This window comes from Melanotaenia boesemani, chromosome 11, assembly GCF_017639745.1.
Source record: "Melanotaenia boesemani isolate fMelBoe1 chromosome 11, fMelBoe1.pri, whole genome shotgun sequence".
NCBI lineage: Eukaryota > Metazoa > Chordata > Actinopteri > Atheriniformes > Melanotaeniidae > Melanotaenia > Melanotaenia boesemani.
The window spans coordinates 18779653-18804519 of record NC_055692.1 but is presented as its reverse complement, the minus strand read 5'-3'; the positions used below and the strand labels follow the sequence as shown (position 1 = coordinate 18804519).

Below are 24867 nucleotides of genomic sequence, written 5' to 3'. Positions count from 1 at the left end.
GTCCATGATTATCTTGCCTACAATCTTTACTTCATTTAAACGGTAAACACTGCTCACAACTGCATCCACAAACTTAAGTTACACATTATCATACAAAAAGAGTTCTTTAAAACCTCTTAAAAAACAACCAAACAAAACAAAAACTTCAACATGACCACTTGTTCTGGGTTTGAGCTGATATATGACAGACTGAGGTTGAGTTGAAAATGGTCTTGTTTTATTAAAATCAAAGGTGAAGAGAAGTGGAACTACTACAATTACTATTTTTATGTGTTTCAATAACCACATTGGATTCATAGTAATGTTCTAATTTAATTTTCAGATTCCCCATCCAGTGCTTTTTAAAGCACGCAACTACAGACCAGTCAGGAGTTTCACCAGAATTTCCAAATGCATTTTGATCAATAATACATTTCGGTGACAGTCTTACATGGTCATTCTTAACTTGACATATTTCCTGATGAGAGGATAACAATGAGAATTTGGGCTTACTTGAAATCCAGTTCTCCCCACATGTGCAACAGACCCGTTATTTTCTACAGTTTGCGAGAAACAAATATCTTTATGGCCACAGTAGATCATGTGCTGTGGAACTGGCTGCTTGTACCCTGTTAACAGTTGGTTCAGCTACTGATAACAGTATATTGTATTCTATTTATCATCAGTCCCACGTTTTGCTGTCACGGGGTTTGCAGGTCTTGTCCCCGCTAGTGTGAGATCTCTGATTTGTGAGCTGTCTTCTACAAATCAGTCGTAGTGATTACTTGTTTTAGACAATGCTGTGAGTGCTCGACTTTTACCTTGTCATACCCTTCAGTCGTTGTTAAGATTAGAAAGTTGAGAGGGAGGAGCTTGAATAATGCAAGTTATTGTCTCGCAATACTGAGCAAGCTTTAAAGGCCTTCAGTGGCTTCAGGCTTTTTGGGGGTAGATGCTTAACAGTGAGTTCGTTATTTAAAACTATTTTGTGTTTTAACCCTAAACAAAGAAACTCAAAAAACGTGTTTCTTGTAAGATGGAATAAAGAACACATTTAGTGCACTTAGTTTAGCAACACTTAGTTAAAAGTTCACAATAAGCCAAACCAGCTGTGGGGTTTAATTTAAGCATAATTTGTATCAACTGCTGCCTTTGCAAATGGTTCAGAGATTTGTACTATAGCCTAACTAGTATATATACAATTTTAGAATAATTATTTCTCTTATATAGGCTAATTTACAATTAAACAGCAAATCTTAGAGGAAAATGTCCAACTATTCTAAGTTGCTATGTTTTCTGGTCTGTAATGACCATTCTATGATTTTCATATAATCTGACACTTTTGTGTGGTGATAAGTTGGTGAACATGGGGTTAAGTTTTTCTCCTCGGCCGAGCGTTTATCCCTCATAATGGGATGTGCCACCGAGTGGCTCTGCTAGTTTAAGCTACAGCAGGTCAACACATTCAGCGCAAGAGGCGGCGCAACATGGGCTGAGCCTGTGCGCAGGCACACGAGCAGTGGACTCGGAGCTGCTAACAGCGGTCGTGATTTCATCTGTGAGAAGCTGACGGCCTCGGGTGGACATGGTGACACGTGGAAATTTGTAACTGACCAGAGTCTCCACTCACCGGGTAGATTAAGTGGTCGTCGTATACGGGTATGTGTCGGGGTCCAGAGCTGATCCGTTTTCGCTTTCACTCCGGGAGCCAGTGATGCGCTGTGTGGAGGAAACGGGTTTCGTAGACATCCGGAAAACGCATCCATGCGCCACGGACACTCTGCATCCCGACATGCTTCAGACAACACAAAGCTTGGCTTCAATTAGCTCCCGTAAAAAACCGCTCATGCAAATCGGCATGGGTGCGTCAACGCGGTTATTAAGCTGTGTTTTGTGGATGAGGTTTCGGAGCGCGGTTGTGCAATGAGACAATCGGGAATTATTAAGTAGACTTTATTGATACATAATCAGACAATATGGCTGATCAGAGCAACATTCAGTCCGCCGCCTCTAAGAGTATTCGGCCCTTTAAATCCAGTGAAGAATACCTGTATGCCATGAAGGAGGATTTGGCCGAATGGCTGAAGACTCTGTATGATCTAGATATTACTGCGGACACCTTTATGGATGGGCTGGAGACGGGCTGTGCCTTGTGTCGGCACGCCAACAATGTGAACCGCGCTGCGCAGGACTTCCAGCTGAATTACCCAGAGGTAGCACAGTCCATGAAGGTGCCATCAAAAGATGTTGTCTTTCAGTCGCGTAATGTTGTCCCTGGCTCGTTTGTGGCGCGAGATAATGTGTCTAACTTCATCACATGGTGCAGGCAAGAGCTCTGGATCAAGGACGTCCTTATGTTTGAGACCAACGACTTGGTTGAGAGATGCAACGAGAAGAATTTTATCCTATGTCTTCTTGAGGTGGCGCGGCGAGGGTCCAAGTTTGGCATGTTGGCCCCCATGCTGATCCAGTTGGAGGAGGAGATAGAAGAGGAAATTCGGGATCAGGAGAGCCTTCGTCTCGATGGAGGAGAGCCAACCGAGCAAAGCTCACCCAGCAGATGTTACAGTCGGAAAGAGAGCTGTCAGAGTGTGGAGGATGAAGAGGAACCTGATCCAGAGCCGTTCATCTGGCCGCAGAAGAGAGTATTATGTGATATGCGAAATTTGGATGAGTTGGTGAGTCGCTTAATAACCATATTGACTTTCTAGAAACCCAAAGTAAGTCATAATTGCATTGTGCTAGTGGTGATCTCACTGCTCACATTTTTAATCACACAGTGGGGTTTGCTGTTAAGCCATTTTCCCAGGGTAAAGAACATAGTTTCCCACAGGCCCTTTTCTTCTGGCCTTGCCCAAAAGTAAATATCATCCTGTCTATTTTGTCTTGTGCTAGAACACCTGATAGAAGGTCAAATATCTCCCGCAGTAAAACACAAAAATGTGTCAGAAGTAAAGTACATATCTGAAAGTATCATGTCAATGTTATAAAAAAAAAGTTGGTTCCATTGATTCCCTGTGGTGTGGGTTTGAGCTTGCAGGACTTTGTTAGACCATACTGTTAAATTCCTGTTCACCTATGGGGTCAGTATGTGTCTCCCCTCTTAAATGTCACAAGTCTTCTCCAGCCTCTTTCATCCAACTTTTCCATCAAGAATCAATTAAATATCCTGCAGGCAAAGAACACACTTTTTCGGGAGCCAATTCCAAAAATGTTTAATCTTTTCAAGAGCTGAACTGTTTAACCTTTCCTATTGCCTGGTGGGCATGAGCATGTCAAAGCAAAGCTAATGAGCAGACAGACAGCCCTACAGGACACATGCTGGTGGGGCAGTGCAAGTGTGACTGAAGTTAATATTTTCATCCTGATGAGAAGAACAATGTCTGTCTTTGACACTGATGATGAGAGGGAGGAGGGGACACAGTCGACAGACACACTCATGCTTGTCAGGCAGCAGAGCGGAGCGCTTTCTTGTGTGACCTCTGTAGATTGAAATAGGAGTAGAGCATACGGAGTAGGGTTGTGTGCTGTTCTTTTCCAGATTGTCTGAGTCTGCACACTCTCACTCATATGACTAAGCAGCGTGGATTATTCAAGCCAAGTGGATTTTTGGACAAAACAATCACAGGAGGACGACCAGTGTGTAGGCCCCCTCTTTTCTATGTCTGTCACCGACACATCTCTCAGCACAAAGACACACAACCTAGTATCATCTGTCAGAGAGATTCACAGATCCGACTACGTTTGACTGATACAGGAAGTGACCTCAGTCATCATGTGTCTGGAGAAATCTTCATCCTCTTAGATGTAAACTGCACAGAACAGCAAAGATCACTGACACAGGACTTGTCAAGTTAACCCTACAGAATGCATCCAATCTGTAGTTCCATATAGCAATCTTATTAATGCAGGTTAATGCAGACTCAGTGACTTAATTAATATTGCTGCCTTTCAGTTAAATTTCTTCTTAATAATTATAATTAGTTAACGGGTGTTTCATTTCAAAGATTTACTCATCAAATGTTTCTGCAAACTGATAAGCTGCCAACATTTAGCTACGTTGTCATGATTTTTGTGAGGAGCTAATTGTGTACAAGCATGTGTGGAACCAGATTAACTCAAAAGAAGCTGATTACATTTCGAGCAGAAAATGTGAGCTGTGCAACGCATGTATGAGCACCACCTTATGGCACTATTTAAAGCAACAAAGTTCTTCCTGGGGCACTTTGTTTTTTGTTCTTAAAGAAAAGTCCAGTATTATGAATTAAGAGCTATTCCTAAATGCTGTATATACCTGCATCTTCTTCTATATATTATGGAGTGTGAAGATAATATGATTATATGTTATTATTCTAGGGAGTTGTCACATGCAAACAGATGGCTGTTGCTCAAAAAGGAACTCCCTTTCTGGACATGTAGTCACTCAGGAATCACAGTAACTGCATGGGACAAAGTTATAGTAGTTTTGATATGTCCCTGAACACTTGCATAACAGGGAAGTGACTCAGTAAACTCATAATGTGTCACATCAACTACCTGCTGGATAAAATAGGTATAAGCTGTTGAGATTCCTGTTTACCAACCCTCATGTCAACTCTAACCACCTCCGTGTCTTCCTCTTTCTCATCTTACTGTGGGATGCCTTTCCACTTAAAAGTTGAGGAAGTGCCTGTATGACATGTCTTATCTTGACTTGTGAGTAAAAATGTTCATTTTTCTCTGATCTGGAGGTGTACAAGGCAGCAGCTGCCCCTCCTTGCTGTATGTGTCTGCAAAATTCTGTCCTTTGCATTTAGGGATTTACTTTCATATTGCCATTAGAAAGGGATTATGGCTATGATTTGACCAAATCTGTATGTTCCTGTAAGCTGCATCGAACCTCAGGCAAATACTCATGGTCATACCTCCTGCACACACCAGGTCTTTCCATTTGTCTCTGGGCCTATTTAACACATACAGTAGCTATACAAACTGACATACATCTAACAATTGAATTCACACTTAACAATTCCTTAATGTGTTCTCTATTTTATACCATGTTTACTGAAAGAGTCGGCATCTATACAGCACAATGCTCCACAGTCATTGTTGAATTCCTTCTGTCAGCGTCTTCTCTTCTTCTTGCTCACTCAGATAAACTGGTTCATGTCTCTTCTCACCCCAGGCTTCACATTAAGTCCTTGTTTAGTTCATATATATGTGAGCCACTACTCCCATCCCCCAACGCCTCTCTCGACTGGAGATGATAAAGCAGAGTGGAACCGTATGTCTTACATGTTGTCATGGAAGAGGGGAAATTAATAGATCGCCACTGTTGGCAGCAAAGTAATCAAAGGCTGACATCTTGATCTTTGGATGGAAACACCTCCAGAGCATAGGGGTGATGCAGAGAAGATACTGTGTGTATTGTTCATGTGTAAACACTGCTCCATTAATCTTATGGTCCTATTCATGTGTTCAGGCAACAAAAAAGGAGAGTAGACAACAGACGGCGTGCCTTGAGTGACTTCACTGTACACTCTGTTAAACCTGACTGGAGTGATGCTGCTCTGGGAGGCAGAGCTACAGTAGAGAGACTGAAGGGGAAAAGTAGGTCATCCTGCTTTGCTTTGGGTCACACTCACATGCTTTGCTGAGATAGCATGTTAGCCTTCAGTGACACATGCAGCCATGTTTTTAGTGGTTTTGAGTTTTAAAGGTTGTTTTGCACTGAGATTGTCTCACTCCTGGCTGTTTTCAGTGCAGCAGGTTGTGTGTGGAAAAAGCTGACTCCACACTTTGCATATTACCTGCATTATCCCTTTATTGTAGTGTTTGATGTTATCAGCTAATCATTTGCATAATTATCATATAATTGGGTGGCTATCTGAACAGGCGTCTTTCAGTCTGTGAGAATAGTAAGTGCTTTTCTGCTACAGGCTCTTCAAGCTGGTCTCAGGTGGAGAGTGAACATAAATTCCTCTAACCTTCTTTGGTACAAGCAGAGTGCAGAATGCTGTTGAGCCTCATTAAAACAAATGATTCAAATGAGTCAGGCACACCCCTGATGTTTAATTCTTCCATCCCTCCTGCTCCCAATGGGTTGTTTATCATGTTGCCAATAGACAGAAATCAATTTACACAGAATGGCTGCCTTAACGCAGCAGATGATGTGTATCCTGAAACAAGGATGATTGCATTTTGCAATTTGAGAAAATACAAAACAGTATGAAACCACATAAAAGCATGTGATTCTTTTAAAAACATTAGCAGTAATAGTTTGACCTTTCAGAAACACTTATCTGTTTGTACCAAGACAAGAAAAACACTTTTTTTTATAGACCACCACCTTTCAGACACGCTTATCAATATAAAGTGTCTTGTTTTACAGAAAAGAAAAAAAAACTCTGTAAATTGGTGCTTTGGCTCTTTGGTAAGCCTCAGAAGTGCTTGTTGTCAGTTTTGTTTCCCTTTGTCAGATCAAAGATTGCTGTTTATCCCTGTTGAGACTTGCAAAGCTTTCCAGCTGCTGGCTATAGCTTTAAACTGAGACTTTGCTTCAATCTTCATATCTAACTCGGTGTCAGAACGTGTGTAGTTATGTTTCCTTAAATGCCAGTACACTCCTTTAATGCTGCATTTATTTCCAGATTTTTACTCCAAGTGCTAACACCCTGGCAAAAGGAGGGCATGCTTATTTGGTTTTAAGGAGAAGGTCACTACTTAAGAGGAGCTTATCTGCAATCTCCATGTTGCCACACTCCCATTCCAGCCCATTCCCTACAGTAGTTCCTCCCTAGATATCGGGGTCAAGTCACGGTTGCTGCCACACTCTGGGGAATCTGTTGAGATCAATATAGGAGGGTGTAAATGAATAAATAAGCTGTTAAAAATTATAAACACATAGGTGAGATGTAAAAAATTTGATATTTTTTTCCTTTAACCTTTCCTTATTACACTGCGAGAACACCCATCAGTATCACTTGGAAAGTGCATTAAAGTGTTTCCCCTAAATGATTAAGAAGAAGTATAAACTATTTTTCCTCCTCACGTAAGGATGTTAACTCAATACCTGACCCAGAGGCAGTAATATATTCCAGTTTTTCCATCTCTTCTCTGCTGGCTCAGCCTGTTAGAGCCACAGCACATTAATTCATTCCCTTAGGCTGCAACTTCAGTATAATTAGAAAACATTATTATCATCCATGCAGTTATTTTTCACCTCTCCACACCCTCGTATTGGTTAAAGAGATCATTTAGTTGGAGGTCATCCCATGTTTGTGGGCTGTGGCATAGTTGTAAACAGAGCGCTTGTTTATACAAGCTGTTTTGGCAGTGTTTTAATAGAAGGATAGAGCTTGATATGTAGCTGTGTGCATTCACAAACTCTTGAAGGCTTATGGTTGGTGGTTCAATGGTCCCTCAAGATCCCAAAACATAGTTGTTTTTTCAAGCAGGCACCCCCACTGGCCTGGTTCTTTTGTCAGTGTTTGCTTATCAGTCTGATGACGAAGTTGGGTTCATATGTGTGTGTGTGTGTGTGTGTGTGTATATATATATATATATATATATATATACATATATATATAAATAGTCTAGGTTTATGTAATATAAAATATACTTTATGTACTGTGCCATGTCATCTTTTATGAACCTTTGTCTCACTTTGAAGGCTTAGAAGTCAAAGCTTGGAAATGTATATAAATTCCTATGAAGTGAGTGTTTTTATGGAGTTCAGCAATGAGTATTCTCAGCACAGAGCTCATAAAAAGACCCACGTATGTTTAATTAAAGCTTTCGAGCAAACTGTGGTCTTAAATTAGTTGTTGTCTCATGAGAGCAGACAAATATTGAAATGGATGTGTGGTTTCTCAGAGTATTATTGATCTGCAGTCTGATAACCTAAGCCACTAAACCAAAACTGGAGCCAGGGTTAGTGTATTTGTATCACAACGACCAAAAAAATCTCATCATTCAACAGAAGTTTTTCTTTGTAGAACAATACTGGCAACCTTGGAGTTTGCATTGTTATGATCTCATTTTCCAAAGCTGTAAATCTTAATGTAAAATGGTTGTCTAGACTTGAAATCAATAAATAATGTGGAGAGCAAAACCTAAACATCTTTATCTGTGCCCCTCCTATTTCCTGTGCTGATCCCCAGGGTTCACTCAGTCCTCAAGCTCTGCCAATCCCTTCCATGAATGGACACTCAGATATTTGCAGGTCAGGAAGGAAAAGAACGAAGAGATTGTTGACTCATGCTGAGCAGATATGACGTAATATGAGCAGAGGGATCTTTAAAGGATTGTTACTTATACATGACACACCTTGAAGACAAATTCAAGTGCTTAGCTTAAAGAGTGTGTCACAGTGTCTCTTTCTGCTCTTGTAAAAACATATCTGCATTCCTATTTTAAGATAGGCACAGAAGATTGCCTCTATTTTCTTTCTCAAACATCTGTGAGTCTGTGCTGAAAGCATCTTTATCCATAATTTATCATTCAGTTTTTTGCCGCATTCCTGTTCTACTTCCGCATGTTTCCTGCATAACTTTTTCCCACTCCTCCCCTTCTATCTCATTCTTTGGTGTGTGTGTGTGTGTGTGTGTGTGTGTGTGTGTGTGATCACATTTTTTTTAGTGTGTCTGCTTTTGTTGACACAGAAAAGACATGGGAAGTGCACACACTTCATGCCAAAGGTCTTCAGAGTAAATACTTTCAACTGTCAGAGATGCCGAGACGCCACTGATTAGGTTATTATTCAGGAACTTCATTGTACATGTCTGTCCTGTTTGACGTCGCTTATGAGACACTGTGTGAGTCTCACACTGTCTCTCTTGTGAAAAATTTATGATCTCAGCTGTACAGCTATGGGAATGAGAGACTTAGCAACTATAGCAAGAATTGGAGGGGCAAAGTGTGCAGTCAAAAAGGAAGGAGTGGGACCGTGTGTGTGTCTGTTACCATAGCAGTCTTTCCATTAACTCACCAGCTGGGGTTTTTCCAAAATGGGCTCGTCAGCCTACTGACTGAATGAAAGACATGGTAGCAGGGAAGAGAAAAAAGAGAAAGAGCAAGCAAAACAAAAAAGGGACAAATATACTGTTGGTCACAGGCTAAAAATAAAGATTGGTTTACAACAAAGCCTAGGAAGGAGCAGAGACTCTACAGAAGCAGGTGAGACGAAGAACAGAGGCAAAGGTGATTTGATTCCTTTTTAATTAGCATGGGATAGTATAAGGGTGTTATTTAAAGAAAATAACATGGTGCTTCCTTAATCTTCTGAATAATGGATGTGCTCTAAGCTAAGTACACACAAACCCAAAGCAAAATATATCCCTTGAGCTCTGTATACAACATGAAGGGACCACCTGAAATTTCCCCCCATGTCATTTGATCACTTTTTAATATAAACAAAAACACTCCTGTTGCTCTTGTACACATAATTATGAGCATTTACTCGTCCTGTCTTCCTGTGCTTTCCTCCACTTTGGTGCCCCACTTTCCCTCGACTTGGTCGACAAGTGTGCACACGCCTTTGTCTGAGAGAGACGCCAAAACCAACATCAACATTGTCCAATCCGGCAAGAGCTTGGGCATGTGCAACACAAGCTGATCTCACTCCACCCTGCAGTTGTGTCTGACTCCTAGTTGACTAATAAGCACCCCCACCGACCACAGCAAGGACGCCGGCCCCGACTCCCAGTTCAAAAAGCAGCTGGCACCCCTAGCCCTGCTGACATCGTCATCACCATCAGTTTGGTTTCTGAGCTCTTTAACCCTTTCAGTTCAAGATGTCACATACAGAAAGCCCACAGATCTACAAAGCTACATTAGCAATGCCAGATATATATTTTTGTGACATTTTGTTGTGACCAAATTGCTCTGATAAGATGAGATAATAGAGTTTTTTTTTGTTTGTTTTAAACCACTGGGCAGGACATTTTATCGCCCAGTAGGTGTTTTGAGAAAAACTGGCAGGAAGGTGACACACACTCCAACACCATCCTGCTTTCTGGCAGCCAAGACTGCTCATTTCTCACACTGTAAAACAGTCATTGTGTTGTTGACACATAGTGTTCAGGCCCAGCTTTTTAGTCACAGATTTCTCTGACTAAACATGATCCCATTTCAGAATAGGAAGAAGTCACTGTTTGGTCCCACTTGTGCAGATATAATGTTTCTGAGTCCTGAATGTTAAAATGTTTGTTGTTGTTCTCCTCAGGTGCGGGAGATTCTTGGCCAATGCTCCTGTCCAGCTCAGTTTCCAATGATCAAGGTGTCCGAAGGGAAGTACAAAGTGGGAGACTCCAGTGCGTTGATCTTCATCAGAGTAGGTCTTCTCATTGCATTAAGGGTCTATGCAAGCATTTTATTTATACCTTTTTTTCTGTACCTCAATGAGCAATATTGTTAGATTTCTGACTTTCATGAATTTAATGACAGTTGTGTGCCTATATTTAGATTTAGTAGTTATAATATTATTAACATTTGCAGGCAAACTAAATCTATAATGCCTGCCTCCTGAAAATGGTCTAGTTTAAATTGGGCCTACATTGTTTTTTTGTTTGTTTGTTTTGTCTGTCATGTGCTCACCCTGTTGTCCACCCAGTCAAAGCCAATGGACGCCCTTCCTGTGTCCAATGCTGCTGGAGGTTTTCCTTCCTGTTAAAGGGAGTTTTTCCTTTCCACTGTCTCCTGCTGCCCTGTGAATGCTCAGGATGGGGGATTCAATGGAAGGGAAGATTTGGTGCAATCCTTTGGTTTCCATAGCTCAGCAAAAAAATTTTTTTATATGATTTGGCTAATATGAACATAGTTATTATAAATTTGACTACTCTGAATGATATGATGCATTTGTCTTAATTGGGTTGTTATTATTATTATTAGACTACAATAAATTGGATTGACTTGGACTGCATTTGCCTTGAGATTACTTTGCCTTGAATTGGTGCTAAACAAGTTTAATTGAATTGTCTTGTCCTGTGAAGAACTCTTACAAAATATTACCTCTCACTTTTTAGTTTACCTTCTTGTAAAGAGGGTCATCTGACTTGCAGCTGACTTACAGTGCAGGTGTTGAATTATACAAAGTGAAATAACCTTGCCTTATTTTTATTTTAAAGCAGCTGAAATGCTGTATAAACAGTTTGTAAGGTTTTGAAGTCACAGCTTCTTGTATACAGTCATCACTCTCAGCCAAGCTCCCAGCATGGCTCAGTTCTTTTCACTGAGCAGCTGCTTAGCAGTCAGCTATTATTTCCTGTCCACAGCCACTTTATCCAACTCTGAAATGTCTCGACTACAAGGAAAGCACTGCAAATGTTCTGATGCAGGCAGGAAGCAAAAGCACAAGAGTCCTTAAGTGATTATTTATATTTTTGATGGCAGTGTTTCTGCAGCAATAGAAACTTTGTTGTTGTTCATGTTGTACAGCTGATGTTAGCTGTGATCATAAGCCCACACCAGAGGCCAGAACAATGGAAAAAGAATCAGACCATTTGGGAAATTTTTCCATGCCTTATTTTGTTTTATACTCAACTTTGCAGGCTGCTTTGTTAGATGTTTTAAATGTAAAAGATAATAGTTATAGCTAATCCCATTGGAGTCTCACCCAGTTAGCGCTCTTTCTCTCTATCTCCACATTTTCACAGAGGTATCCATGACAGTAGCATTGGATGGGGCAGTAACAACTCATTTAATTTAAAACTGCACAAAAAAAAACAAAAAAACAAAAAAAAAATGCCCATGTGGGACAAAGTTAAGAGGGGTATTCAGGCATGGCAGGGTAAACAAATCTGTTCAGACACACTTTAAGTTCATATTATACATTATTGTTGTTATTTTTATTTCTGTTTACCCTCAGCATTATTAACTTACAGTTGATGTTTCCTTTGCCATCAGAAAATAAAAAACAGCAGAAACAAAATAAAAACCAATCTTTCTTAGTTCTTCAGTCTTAGGTTTTGACCAAATGTGACCAGGTTTTTTATACTGATGTTTTATACTTCTTATGGTTATTTATATCCAAGGCTTAGATGAGTACCCACTTTTGTGTTGTGTTTTGTGTTGTGCATTTGGCATTGTCCTTCTGTGTCTGGTATTTATTTATTTATTTTTGTACAAAGCATGACCTCTCCTATTTTTACAGCAAAACACATTATACCTTCAGGTATTAATAAAGTTAGCTTGACCTTGATTATAGGCCAAAAAGAAAACCTTTATAATGACCCTAAATTATACTAAATGCCTTAAGTTACACATTTTCTGCTAGTATATTTGGCACAAAGAAGTGAAGGCGTGCAGTAATTGAGCAGAGCCATATGGTGCTGGCATATGGCATCATATGTTGTTTGAAGAGGACCAGGGTTATGTAGCAACACATACAACACTCAGCCGCTTGACTGAGTCAAACCCTAGTGAACTGCTCGTTAAAGTGAGGGTGTTGTGATTTCTGTCTTACATGAATATTTACAATCTGCCTTCATCTGGCCCACTAGCAGGATGCAACTTTTTATGTAGACACAAATAGAGCTTTAAGTAATTTCCTGAGTTCTGCTTATCTCGACTGTAGCCTGTTCCTGCTGGACTGCTTGTCTCATTCTCAGTTTACGAGTTGATACTGTATCAAACCAAAGCCTCAGAGGACAGAGCAGGAAGGCCAGTTGATATCAGAAATTGATTTGGTCTCACTTACCTAAAATGTACAGCAGCCAGATTAATGGACTCCTTGGATGGTTTTCATGGTCAAACTCTCTTGCCAGTCAGTGATATCAGTATTTTATTTTATTTCTGGTGGCACCACTTTGTCCAGGCCAGGAGATGTGATATGTGCTATGAGATAAATCATTTAGCACACTTTCCTCCTAAGACATGACCACTTCTAGATATTTAACAGGATTTTCTATAAGTATGTGTAATTCAACAGTGTTTGTAAGGGACTTTAATGACATTGTTCATCTGAAAGAGAAGCAGGACTTTTCCTCATGTTATTTCCTGTTGACTTGTTCTTTTGATGAAATTCAGTATTGTTCTGATGGTGTGAAATATCAAGTATCAAGTTTACACAACTGAGAAATGAGGCAAAGCAAAAAGACTTTTTATTATGTAATCAAATTCAGCTGTTCCAGCTGCTATCAGACAAGAGGCAGGATACACCCTGAACAGGTCGCCAGTCCATCAGAGAGGCAAACAACCACTCACAGTTACTTCTAGGGAGAATTTAACCTCACATGAATGTTATTGGACTGTGGGTGGAAGCCAGATTACTTGGTGAGATATGCGGTTATGAGGTGAACATGCAAACTCCACACAGAAAGCTGGGAATCAGGGCCCTTTTTGCTGTGTGGTGACAGTGCTGACCACCACACTGCTGTGCAGATGGCCAACTTTACAAAAATAAGAATTTAACTTTTATTAAAAAAATTTTACTCAAAGGAACAGCTATTGTTAGCTGAGACACTCTATTAGATCATGTTAGATTTAGTTGAGTTGTTTTTATTGCTTCCATGAGGGAACTTGATATTTCACATACCGCAGCTTGTTAGAAAGCTCACATCTGAATGAAGAGTCAGCTGGGGTATGGTTCAAATGAGGCAGAGCAAGTTTAGGGCCCTGCTTCCAGACACAGCAGTGTAGCAGTGCAGATGCTTAAACATCTGCCCAGAGTATTAGGGAATCCAAAAAGGACTATCTGCCTAATGGCATTTCAACAATGTGGTTTGTGCTCAAATCCCTAGACTATCAGATCATGTACATTCTGTTTTTGTAACCAGATTTAGATGTTGGTATTGTTTGCTCTAGCTCAAAGAGTTGAAATGGAGGCAGCAGTCTCGTCCTCTCCAGGTCTTTAGCATCCTCTGAGCACAGCAAAACAGCCACTTGAGAGTATTTGAGAACAAAGTGAAAGAATTTCACTCCACGTACAACAAAACAAGACATCTCTCCTTTAAGAAAAAACAAAAACACAGAAACCTTCCTCTTTCCTGGCCTCCATTCATCTCTTATAAGTGAGATATGTTTGGTCAGTGTAACCACGTTTGCCTATTGAAGAGGCCATTTCAGTTCAACAGATGTATTTAAATTTGGGTTGGACTTTGTTTGCCTGTGAGCCTTTGCCTTGTCAGACTGACTCTCTTCATGCTTTTCCGCCCTCTCCTGATTCATCCCTGGGGAAGACAGTGATTATGCACATGCCCAAGCAGCTACAAGTGCACCCAGCACACTTCCCTTCTTCTTCTGATGAGAGGAAACTGGCAGAAGCTTTGCTTTTATAGCCCTTATTCAGCTATTAAAGCTGAGACAAGGATCCTCAGCTGAAACAAGGATTGAAGGCCTGAAAGCAAATGGCTGAATGGTATGCATGTGCAGAAGGGGGTAGGGGGTTGTTAGAAGGGTAGCTTTGCCTCTGAGGGTTTTTCCTCAGTGAGTAGACTGAACCTGCAGTTGAAGGGAACAACAGCTGAAATGGACCATGAGTTTAGTTTTTTAACCCAACAGCATGATTGTAAAAAAAAAATAATCTGTTCAACACGCCCCAGCAATGATGAAAAGAAGTCTCTCTGTTCACTGTTGCCATAGAAACAGGGATCGGGTCTCTGTAGTGGTGAAGACTGTGATACCCCTTCAGCAGTTATGAAAGCTGGCAGCTGAGCCACATATTTAAAGTGGAACATGGTTCCTAAACATCTATTCAGCCTCAGAAGGCTCCTGATGATGCAGAATACAAAAAATAATTGAATCCCTGTACACCATGTTATTTTGATCACTCATTAACTACTAATATGTAAGTTATAACCCAAAATATGCTATAATTGCTTTATATTATCATTTAAACCTGTGTGCTGCTTTCTAACTTTTTCTGTTTCATTTCAGCATCTGTTATGGTAAAAATAGTGATTATTATCAACAGACAGTATTAGGCTCTTGTTAAGTTACGCTGTTTTGAAATTATAGGAGTTTAGTAAGCATTTTTACACCTTCAGTAAAGCTCCTCATAGTCACATGGTTGTCACACTGCAATGAAAATTTATTTGCATCCAAAGTTGCTGGTACCATTATAAAACTACTCTGCCAGCCTGAATAAAAGCAATAATAAAGGCAATACGTAGAAGTTGTAAGTTATGTCCTTGCATGTTGTTGGCAGCACATGGTTTGCAGTATGTAAATGTCTTTTAGTAGACTGTTTAATCTTTTTATTGTGCTGTCCAAAGCAGACTGCAGTGATGCTCAAAATATGATAATATGCTATTAACCTTGTGTAACCTTACTTTTCACTGCTGGCTCATGATGGTCACGCAGCATCACACAAACTGTAAACCTGTTACTGGCATAAGGTCAAAACAACGGAGAGTAAGCAGTTTATGCCCACAGGTCTGACAGAGATAAGCAGATCAGCTGTTTTGACTGTTTCATATGTAGTATGGCAGATGAAGAGACCTGTAGTGGGTTGATAGGGATTTTTGTTGGAGAGAAGGTGGGGGGAGACTGTGGTACACGTGTGTTGCCTGCAGCCTCACTTTGACCATTGTCAGCGTCCTGGAGATGAGGTGCTGTGCCACATGTGTGCAATTTGGTGGAAATAAACTCTGGGCCAGCCCACGCAGAGTTAACATTACAGCTAGCCTTATGTGCCCTCAAAGACGTGGGTACAACCTTTAAAACATGTGGCTGACAGACAGTGTTACACAACCCAAGGCAGGCGGATGCGTCCATGAGGCTGTCACATCAAGCACAGTGTGCTGCTTCAATGAAAGCAGCCTCTGCCTGGAGGGAGTGAGGTTCTTTGTTCTGATCTTGTGGATGTGTGTGCTAAGAAGAGCATAGGAGAGTAAGACGTGACATATCCACCAACCCCCCTCTGTTATGGCTATCCAGGGATAAATAAAATCTCTGCTGAAAAGCCAAGTGGGCAGCAGGGGTGACTTGTGACAATATAATTCACCCTGCTGCCACGTTAGAGGCAGGGGGAAAGGGACCCCAAAAAAAGAGTGTCTCTCACAGCACTTTGTGAGCTACTGTATTCAGTTTTAATTGTGGGTTGGCATAGTAATGAACAGGCCTCATAATGGCAGCAGCTGGGGGTGATGTGGGAGAAAGAGGAGTTGTGGGAGAGGGAGGGGAGCATTTAGATGTTATGTAACACTGAGGGTCAGCCTGCCTTCAGCAAACTGCTCGTTTGTGAAATTTCCATATCTATTGAGTTGTATCTTTCAAGATGTTTGGCCATTTTATTTGGGTATAAATGTGTATCTATGTATGTCACATTATCTATTCTATTCAGGCCCTGTTTTCTCTTTTTTCCCCCTTTAGGTCCTTCGTACTCATGTGATGGTGCGTGTTGGAGGGGGCTGGGACACATTAGAGCATTATTTGGACAAGCATGATCCATGTCGCTGTGCTGCTTTTGGTGAGGTCACTTCTTGTTACTTTATTGTTTTGGCCAAGAGTTTCATTGTACTTTTAAGGTTGTAAACAAATTATTCATTAACATATTATGCTCTGTTATTAGCAAACACTGATCTAATTTTTTTTTATTTTCAACACATTTAAAAATAATGAAAAAAGTGTGGAAAATGGCGCAAGATTGGTATTAATAAAATATTTGGTCATTCTTAATCTTTTTCTGCTAATCAACCCAATAAAATGCCTGCAGAGCAGGTCATCCCAACATAAAACTTATTTTTCCATACAGAACTGTCCCAAAAAATGTTAGAATCCTGTATCAAATACAAATAAAAAAAAACTAAATTATTTTCTCAATTATCATTTGGACCTCTATACTTGGAAAAATATAGAATATATCATAATCTTTGAAAAATGTAAGCTAATTTTGAGTTTGGTGCTGTGCCACATGTTAAACATGCTGGAATAGGTCTGGGGAAATAGAAAAAAGATGACATAAAATAAAGCATTAGGGAAGCATCTCACAACTAATTAACTGTCAACCGTTCAGTAACAAATTTGGGTTAAACAAGAGCGTCTTAGTCTTACAGAAGTAACGATACTGTGGATTTTATCTTCTGCTGAAAATAAAATCTTTTAAAGGTTCTGAGAATATGAAGGAGTGTCTGTATTCCAGTGGCTCATCCAAACAGCCTTGATATTCAGGCCCTCGGGCTTGATAGCATTAAAAACTGATATGATTTTGTTCTAGGACACTCATGACCGACGTCAGAGATCACATTTTGCAAGTGAATTTATATCTACAAGTTTAAACTTTAGCATGCACAATAAAAATATAAACAGAATGTGAAAATGGAGTTTCTTTCTGTGGGCTTGAACTCATGAAAATTACCTTTTAAAACTACAGTAGATGATTTCTTCAGTTCCCAAACACTACTACTGTTGAAGAAACAAATTATGCAAGATAGTGATTAAAAGTACGTCACTCCTACTTTTTTTTTTTAATTTAACATTTTTTAATTATAGTTTATTTGAAAAGGGACAGTTAATGTTAATAAATATTATATGGAAACATGTCACATAAAACACCCTGGATTTTAGCCAAAAGCTCATTTCTATCTTTTGTACCTGGAGGAAGTTAGAAACAGGAGGAAAAAATACAATACAAATGACTTATAAAAAGGCCTACATACATGCACACACAGTAACATACCATCACACATATGTACAACCTTTACACAGTTATCCACATATCTTCATAATACTACATCAAAACATTATTTCTGTGCTTTTAAGTGCAGCCTTGGTCTGATCATAGGAACTTTTTTCGTATAGCTTTGAAACAATTGTATGTGGGGGGCCATCTCTCCCTGTTGGTGGTAGGCCGTTGCATAAGTTACCACCGCAGAACGACATGACCATTCTCTAACAGAGGCTTTATTTATTTTTATTATAATTTTTTTCAGGATTGTTGTAATTGACATTATGTTTTATAAATTCCGTCATTGGGGGAGGTGCAAGACCGTGCAGTGCCTTGTATATTTAACACAGTTTTTAAATCAGTCATGTTGTGGAAGTTTAGTAACTTGTGTTTGCCATGTGGCAATAATGAAAAGAAAGTTTTCTTATGAAGTACTTGGAGTATATTTTTATAGAATCCTTATATGGGTTTGAGAGTTGTAGGACAGGCAAGTGAGCAGCTCGTCAGACATCACTCGACGTGAGAAAGAATCATAGAGTGAAGGAATGTCTTTGAAACTCTCTGTGTTAAGTTATTTCTGATGTGTTTGAGGGTTAAAGTTAATAGTCCTAGCCACTTGTTTAACATGTTCTTTAAATGATAGTGTTGGATCTAGAATGAGACCGACGTTTTACTTGTTGATGGTTTTGAATTTGAAATTATCGTAGTGATGATGCCTTTAACATTTGTGATTGTGCAATATGTCTGTCAGTATGTTTTAAAAGTATGTCTTAACCAGTTATTGTCAATCTGTCCCCACAGCTCACCGCTACCATCAAGCCAAAGCTAGTGGCCAAGGTCAAGGAGTCCAGAGCAAGTCCTCCAGTGCTCACTCCTCTCGCTCCACCAGCCCAGGCCCACACTGGCGAAATGATGGCATTGCACCTTACAAACCCCCTGACAGACGCTCCTTGGAGCCCCTCTCTACCCCGAGCGCTTCCTCCTCCTCCTCACGTCCAGGGCGATCTCAGAGCTCTGCTCTTCCCACAGAGCTTGACTCTGGTGTAGCTCGTGCTCTGCTCCCGAGGCCGCCACGAGACCGCTCAGAACCTCGTCACTTTAATCCTCTCAGGTGAGTGTGTGTGTATCAGCGTAAATGTCCAGATCAGTGTGAGAATTAATTTCTCACAAGTGGCCGTGCAGGGCAAGGTCAGTTTTTGCTGTTCATTGAGAGGTGCCCACAGATGGACAGGCAGACAGGGCACACAAACACACAGAATCGGACATATACAGAAAATATAAATGTACCAGGAAGCCACAGATTAGACCAGAGCAGATTTATTTAATCTCAGGTGACATTGCCTTGACAAATCCACATCACAAAGCCACCTTACAGCACCTCCTACTGGGCAGAAGGTAGATAAAAATTTGTTTAAAACTACATCCTCCTTGCTTTTCTCTCTTCCTCTTTCGTTCAGTTAATTAGTCATGATAACCGTACTGTACCGTATCTATTTTCAGAATATGTGAAAGCTGTTTTTCAAGCTTTTTTTCTTTTGTTTTCATGGTAAACAGGTTTACTTGCTCACTTACCATTCAAATTTATCAGTGTGGCAGCACCATTGTTAAACATGATTCATTTAAAGGCAGTGTTTTGGTTCAATGTGGGTCCAAGCCAATATGTTGCTCACTTCTCTTGTAAAACACTGTTCAGATTAGATGTCAAGATATCACCCCATTCAGATTAACCCTGAGTCAATGGGATTATTTCCTTTCACGTGTGACATACTAGATGAAGGCTAATCTCACAACTATCCCAGGACAACTGTTCACAGCTAACTTGTCTGTGGAAGTAGGTCAACAGGTGGGCTCCACACAAGCAAAATGGTTTCGCATGAATTTCTGAGGATAACTGCAGAAGTCAAGTGTGATGAAGAACAAATGTATAAAAATTTCAGCACCACATTTATTTGCACATTTATTTCATTCCTAAATAATTGACAATTGACATAAAGGTGGGAAATCACTCCTATTGTCATATTATATATTGGTAAAACAGGTTAATATATTTTATCAATATTAGTTTAAAAAACAGGCTAAATAGGGTTTATTACTTCCTTAAAAAATATATTTATAAGCACACTTAAAATCTTTAGTGAAATAACACAGTATCTGCTTGCCTTTTTATATTTCCGAAGCTGTGTTGATCATCATTCATCATCTAAGTTTGTTCCTCCTACATTTTGATTCATGAGCTAATTAATTACAGTAAAACCTGATGGTCCTGCTGATGCATGACTGTGGAGCAGTGTCTGGTTGAAAAAGGAAAATGGTGTGTGTTGGGCTATAAAATCTATGAGACTTCTAATCCTGCCCCCACTTGCTCTCATCTTCCCTGTAATCCCCCTGGCTGTCACTGCCCACTGTTCCAAAACACACATGAGCTGTAGGTCAGTTACAAGTTGAAAATTCTCACAAATCCTCAGCATTGCTCAAAACATGCCACGTCACCATATAAAGAAAGATTATATCGGTTGGTGCCTTGGTTCTTGACTATTTAAGTATGTGGCGGTATTATAAATATAAATGGCTGCATCCTCTTTATATTGCAGGAATAAGGAGACAATGATGCCCGTGACAAGACGTCTCTCTGGAGACAGTGACTCATCTACAGCCTCCTCTAAAGGAGGAGGAGGAGGAGGAGGAGGGGTGCGACACTCTCTTGGTGGTACTTCACGGCGCTCTGGTGAAGAGATAGTTCTGCTTGTCAACCGCAAGGAAGGAAGGCATAGGATTGAGAGGGGAGGAGCTGGAAATCAAACCCCATCCCTACGGCCCACAATGCCTCGTGCACGCAGCCACTCACGGGAACGCACTGCGCTTGCTCCAATACTCAAACCCAGCCCACCATCAGGGTCACCTGATGGAGCAAGAACATCTCATACAGAGAGGGGACGCACCCCTGGAAATGAGGGTCAAAAGAGACTCCATGCACCACGTTCCCATAGTCACAGTAAGTTAACTAGTCGTACTTGGTCAAGTGATGGCAGCCCCTGTCTGTCCATCAGAGACCATCAATCTCCATCATCAGAAAAACGAGAGGACCCTCGACCTAAACAGGTGCCCCCTTCCTCCCCAAGAGTGGGTGTTGGGTTCACTAAGAGGCAATCATCCTCATGTTCTAATTCTCCTATTAAAGGAGCCCAGAGCAGCAACAGCTGCCCCAACAAGAGGACTATAACTACTCCCAGACCTCCTGCCCCCCGCTCACCATCCACAGGGAAAGGCAGACCACTCCCACCTGTCACCCCAGGAGGGCGACGTTCACCACACTCATCTCCTCGAAACTCTCATCATCACGCTGCACGCTCTTCTCGGATCTCGCAGGCACCCTGCTCTGCTGGGCGAGGCAACCATAGAAACTGGTCTGGAATGGAACGACAGGAACTAGAAGAGGAGGGACTTGGCTTTGGGTTCCAGATGTTGCCAGCGTTAGACCCACAGAGGGAGCAGGACCTTTACCGCAGCTTTGAGGCTGAGTTTCTGGCCAATACACAGCAGGTCAAGAAAGTTTCTGCTGGTAAGGCTCCAGGAGGAGCAACTCTGCAGTTAACAGGGGCACATTCAGTACTTGCACACACTGACCCAAATGTCACTGACTCTGCTTACTCCTCTTCTAACTCTTCCACCTCCTCCTTGAATGTGGGTGGAAAGATTGGAACACTGCCTGACCTCAGGGAATCCAAGAGGACTAACCCCCATCCCTTCCCACAGGAGGACCCATTAAATTTTCTTTATGGACACAATTTTGGAGGACCTCATGGTTTTGTCCAAAAAGAGGCTGAACATTGGGGGGATCGTCGAGGAGGTCTCAAGAAGCTCCCAGCCATCTCTAGTTCAATAGAAGAGAGGGAAAATCCATCTTCCTTGCCTGGTCCTGGAGACACAGAGTCAGACGAGCTGATGAAAAACATCCCCTTGCAGCCTGCTTTTCACTGTACTAATATGAACGGAGATCAGGGAGGTTCTCTTCCTGCAGGAGGGCACACAGGTAATCCAGGTCCAGTCAGCTGGGGTTCACAGACTGAAGGAGATATTCCACTAGAAAATCATCAGCCAAACTTACCTTATGACTTAGAAAATGGCGAATGGAGTGATGACCTCCCACCTCCAGAGGCATGTCCATCACCTGTGCCCTTTCTCCCTTCTGAGGACTGCTCCTTCCAGGATTCTTCTAGTGAAAACTCATCCATGTGCTTCAGTTTGAGTGAATCCCGCTCTGGATCCCCACCACCAACTTTACCAATAACTAATGGGGAATCAGGACAAAAGAAGGCAAACAAGATAGGTCCAATCTCTAAGCACAAACTGGGAGGAAGGTTCAGGCCTCGAACTGACAACAGACCACAGAACAGCCCCTCACGTATCCCCACCCCTGTCAGCTACAGAGATCTTTGCGCTCGTGATACTCTTTCGCCCTGTCACACACCGCCATTGTCCCCTCAGAGTTCTCATCCAGCCTCATGCAAGAGCCTGCACCAGGCATTCACTGATATGATCCATCCTCAGTCTCGCTCTCCAGCCATGGGAAACAAAGAGTGCTCCTACCCTGCAAAGACCGGCAGCTTGGACACTGAAGCTTGGATGTAGCACAAAACTGAACTGACACAGGAGGTTGTTGAGTGTTGACTAATGTGTAAAAAAAACAAAACATCAAGACAGAGTTAAGTTTGGGCTAGAGATTGTTTCCACTGCATGTTAAACACACTATTGGTTTAGATTTCCCCTGAATTAATGCAGTTGTGGGGGTGTGTGGGGGGGGGTCACATTGCTTTTTTTTGCACTCAAGCCAAATTATTTATTACCAAAGGAATGGTTTTTATCTTTACTGTATATTTAGTGTGCATGGGACGCTTTTGTCAATCATGTGATTTTCTTTCTCTTTTTTTTTTTTTCTTTTTCTTTTTTTAAACAGGACACTTGTAAAATTCTCACATACACAAACATGGAGAGAAAACATATGTGCTGCCATGTGCCCCACCGAGGGGCATGGTAAAGTGCCAGGTATTTGAAGCTTCATCTCTATAAACAGTGCAAATATTAAACCTTTCAGTCGGATGGAAAGGCTCCCTCTTGTGGTTGCCATAGTCTGTCTGCTTGCCTTGATAGTTAAATTATGTATGACATAAAAGTCTCTGCACATTAATCTTAACATGTGACTCAGCAAATATAATATTAGTATGATAATAGGTAACACACAAACAGGTAGAAACATCATTCCTCTGATGTTAACAACATTTACATTTAGTTTCTGTACAATTGTTAAGTGTTATTAATGTACTGTCAGCTTTAACAATCAGTTAATGTAGTTGATATTTGTTTTTTAATGCTTAATTTTTCATGTTTTTAATATTTTTAATGGAGTAAAGCATTTTTACTTTCATTTAAATGGATTTGGTGTAAAAAATGTGAGGGGAGCTGAGGTTGTGTGTCATTGTCACTGAAACTACAAACTTGAGAGCTCTTCCTCTGACCAAAATGTACTCTTGAGTTTAGTGAGCATCATGAATCACATACTGAAGAAAATGAATGTGTAAATACATGCTGATGTGCTCACTGAGAGGTGTGGGTATTTTTGTATATAGAGGGCATGGAAAATACAGTTCAATGTACATAGTTGCTGTATTAAGGCCTGTGCTGCCTTAGCTATGCAATATTGGTATTTTTAAATGCCTTGACAATTCCCTTTGCCTTAAATTTTAGTCATGGGATTAATTTTTGAATGTTTTCAATTTGTAACACTACATTGCCATTATTAGAGGTTTATAATAATGGAAGTTAAACAGACTGGGCTTGAATGTGGAAAAAGTAAGGAACATTTGCCAATTTCAACTATTATCTCTGATGTAGATAAGGTGTTCATATATTCAGATTCAATATAATCTATTCCCTCTTATTTCTAGTGACTATTTAAAGATATGACACATGAAACCATGAAAGACATATGCTGTAAAGACAAAAAAGAAAAAAGGGAAAAAAGGGGGTTTCTTGACAATGTTCCCTTTCCACCAGGTTCAGATTGACATGTTAAAGTTAATAACACTGGTATGACATGGTGAAGTTTGATAAATGAAGACCGACTCTAGCTTGAGTATCTGCATGTGTGCAGAAATGCACGAATGATGAAACTGTCACTGAATATCAAGGTTCCAACTTGAAGCTTGTTGCCATCAGTGCGTGAGGTAAAATTTCATTCAGAGTTTACAGAGCTGTTTTTTAGCAGGCGAGGACTTTGAAAAGTTGGAATTGTGGTGTCGGTGCTCTGCAAAAAAACAAACAAAAAAAAGAAAAACCCAAAACACTCTCACTGAAACAGTCACAACAGTTTTAACATGACAGGGAAAGTGTAGTCTTTGCAGGATGTTAACAGTGAATGAGGTTAAAGTATACAGAGTGTGTATATCTTTGTGTACATATGGTATGAGAAGATAAACAGAGTTTGAGTAAAGAGGGGAGCATTGGTAGTCTAATTTATTTATTTATTGAATCATTTCTCAGTGGGCTAATAGGGCATCTCTGTCCCAAGTATTTTAAGTAAATACGTGTTTAGGGGAATCCAAATAATGCTTGGCATTTAAAGATTGTCAGTTACCACAGCACTATATTATAAAACAAACAAAAGAACTAATACACTAGATATGGTCCCAGTTAAATAAGCAACAACAAAAGAAACCTAAAATGATCCTTCAAGCAAAAATAATGATGTACGATGTATGTTGGATAAGTGCTGATTAAATGAGTAGCTGATTATCAGTTTAGCTTGTAAAAAGGATTATGTGTGCTAATTATTTTCATTTTAAGTTTATTACTTATTTGCATTTTGTCTCACTGGTTGTTCACATCTGCCAGGTAAAATGAACTGTGACTTCAAACAACATGAGAAAATATTTACTTGTCAGTCATAACAAGAGTAATTAACAAGATAGTTTGCTCTTTGTTATACACAGCTTTGCAAATTTCTCACTCCTCTTTATCCAGTGAACTCTGAATGTTTGTGATCTGGTTCCATTTTCACAAAATCTTCAGTAAGATGTACAGATTGCTTGACGTTGTGAAATATGTGTGTATGAAATAGCAATACTGCAACATTCTACTCTTTTTGAATCTGAACAATGCTATCAAGTTGTTGTTGTAATAAATTCTTTCTTCTGAACTTCATAAATATGCTTCCATTTTCTTCATGTGGTTCCAGAAGTGTAGAGAACAGGATTGGTTTGGATTATGGATTCAAACATGCCAGAATTTTAATGCCAATACTGTTATTT

At 40.4% G+C, this 24867-nt stretch overlaps 1 protein-coding gene across 1 annotated transcript; it reads left to right on the top strand.

The window, feature by feature from the left end:
• Positions 1-1431: 1431 nt before the first annotated feature.
• Positions 1432-24755, top strand: gas2l1 (growth arrest-specific 2 like 1). The gene is made up of 5 exons (XM_042000212.1): positions 1432-2657; positions 10184-10291; positions 16270-16366; positions 18365-18674; positions 20155-24755. Exons 1-5 carry the CDS (start codon positions 1956-1958, stop codon positions 22190-22192), a joined length of 3255 nt encoding a protein of 1084 aa, XP_041856146.1. The 5' UTR covers positions 1432-1955; the 3' UTR covers positions 22193-24755.
• The last annotated feature ends 112 nt before the right edge of the window (positions 24756-24867 follow it).

Coding starts and splice junctions, on each gene's coding strand:
- gas2l1 (XM_042000212.1), top strand. CDS start 1,956: ATGGCTGATCAGAGCAACATTCAGTCCGCCGCCTCTAAGAGTATTCGG. Junction 2,658..10,183: donor TGCGAAATTTGGATGAGTTG/GTGAGTCGCTTA, acceptor TGTTCTCCTCAG/GTGCGGGAGATTCTTGGCCA. Junction 18,675..20,154: donor CGTCACTTTAATCCTCTCAG/GTGAGTGTGTGT, acceptor TTTATATTGCAG/GAATAAGGAGACAATGATGC.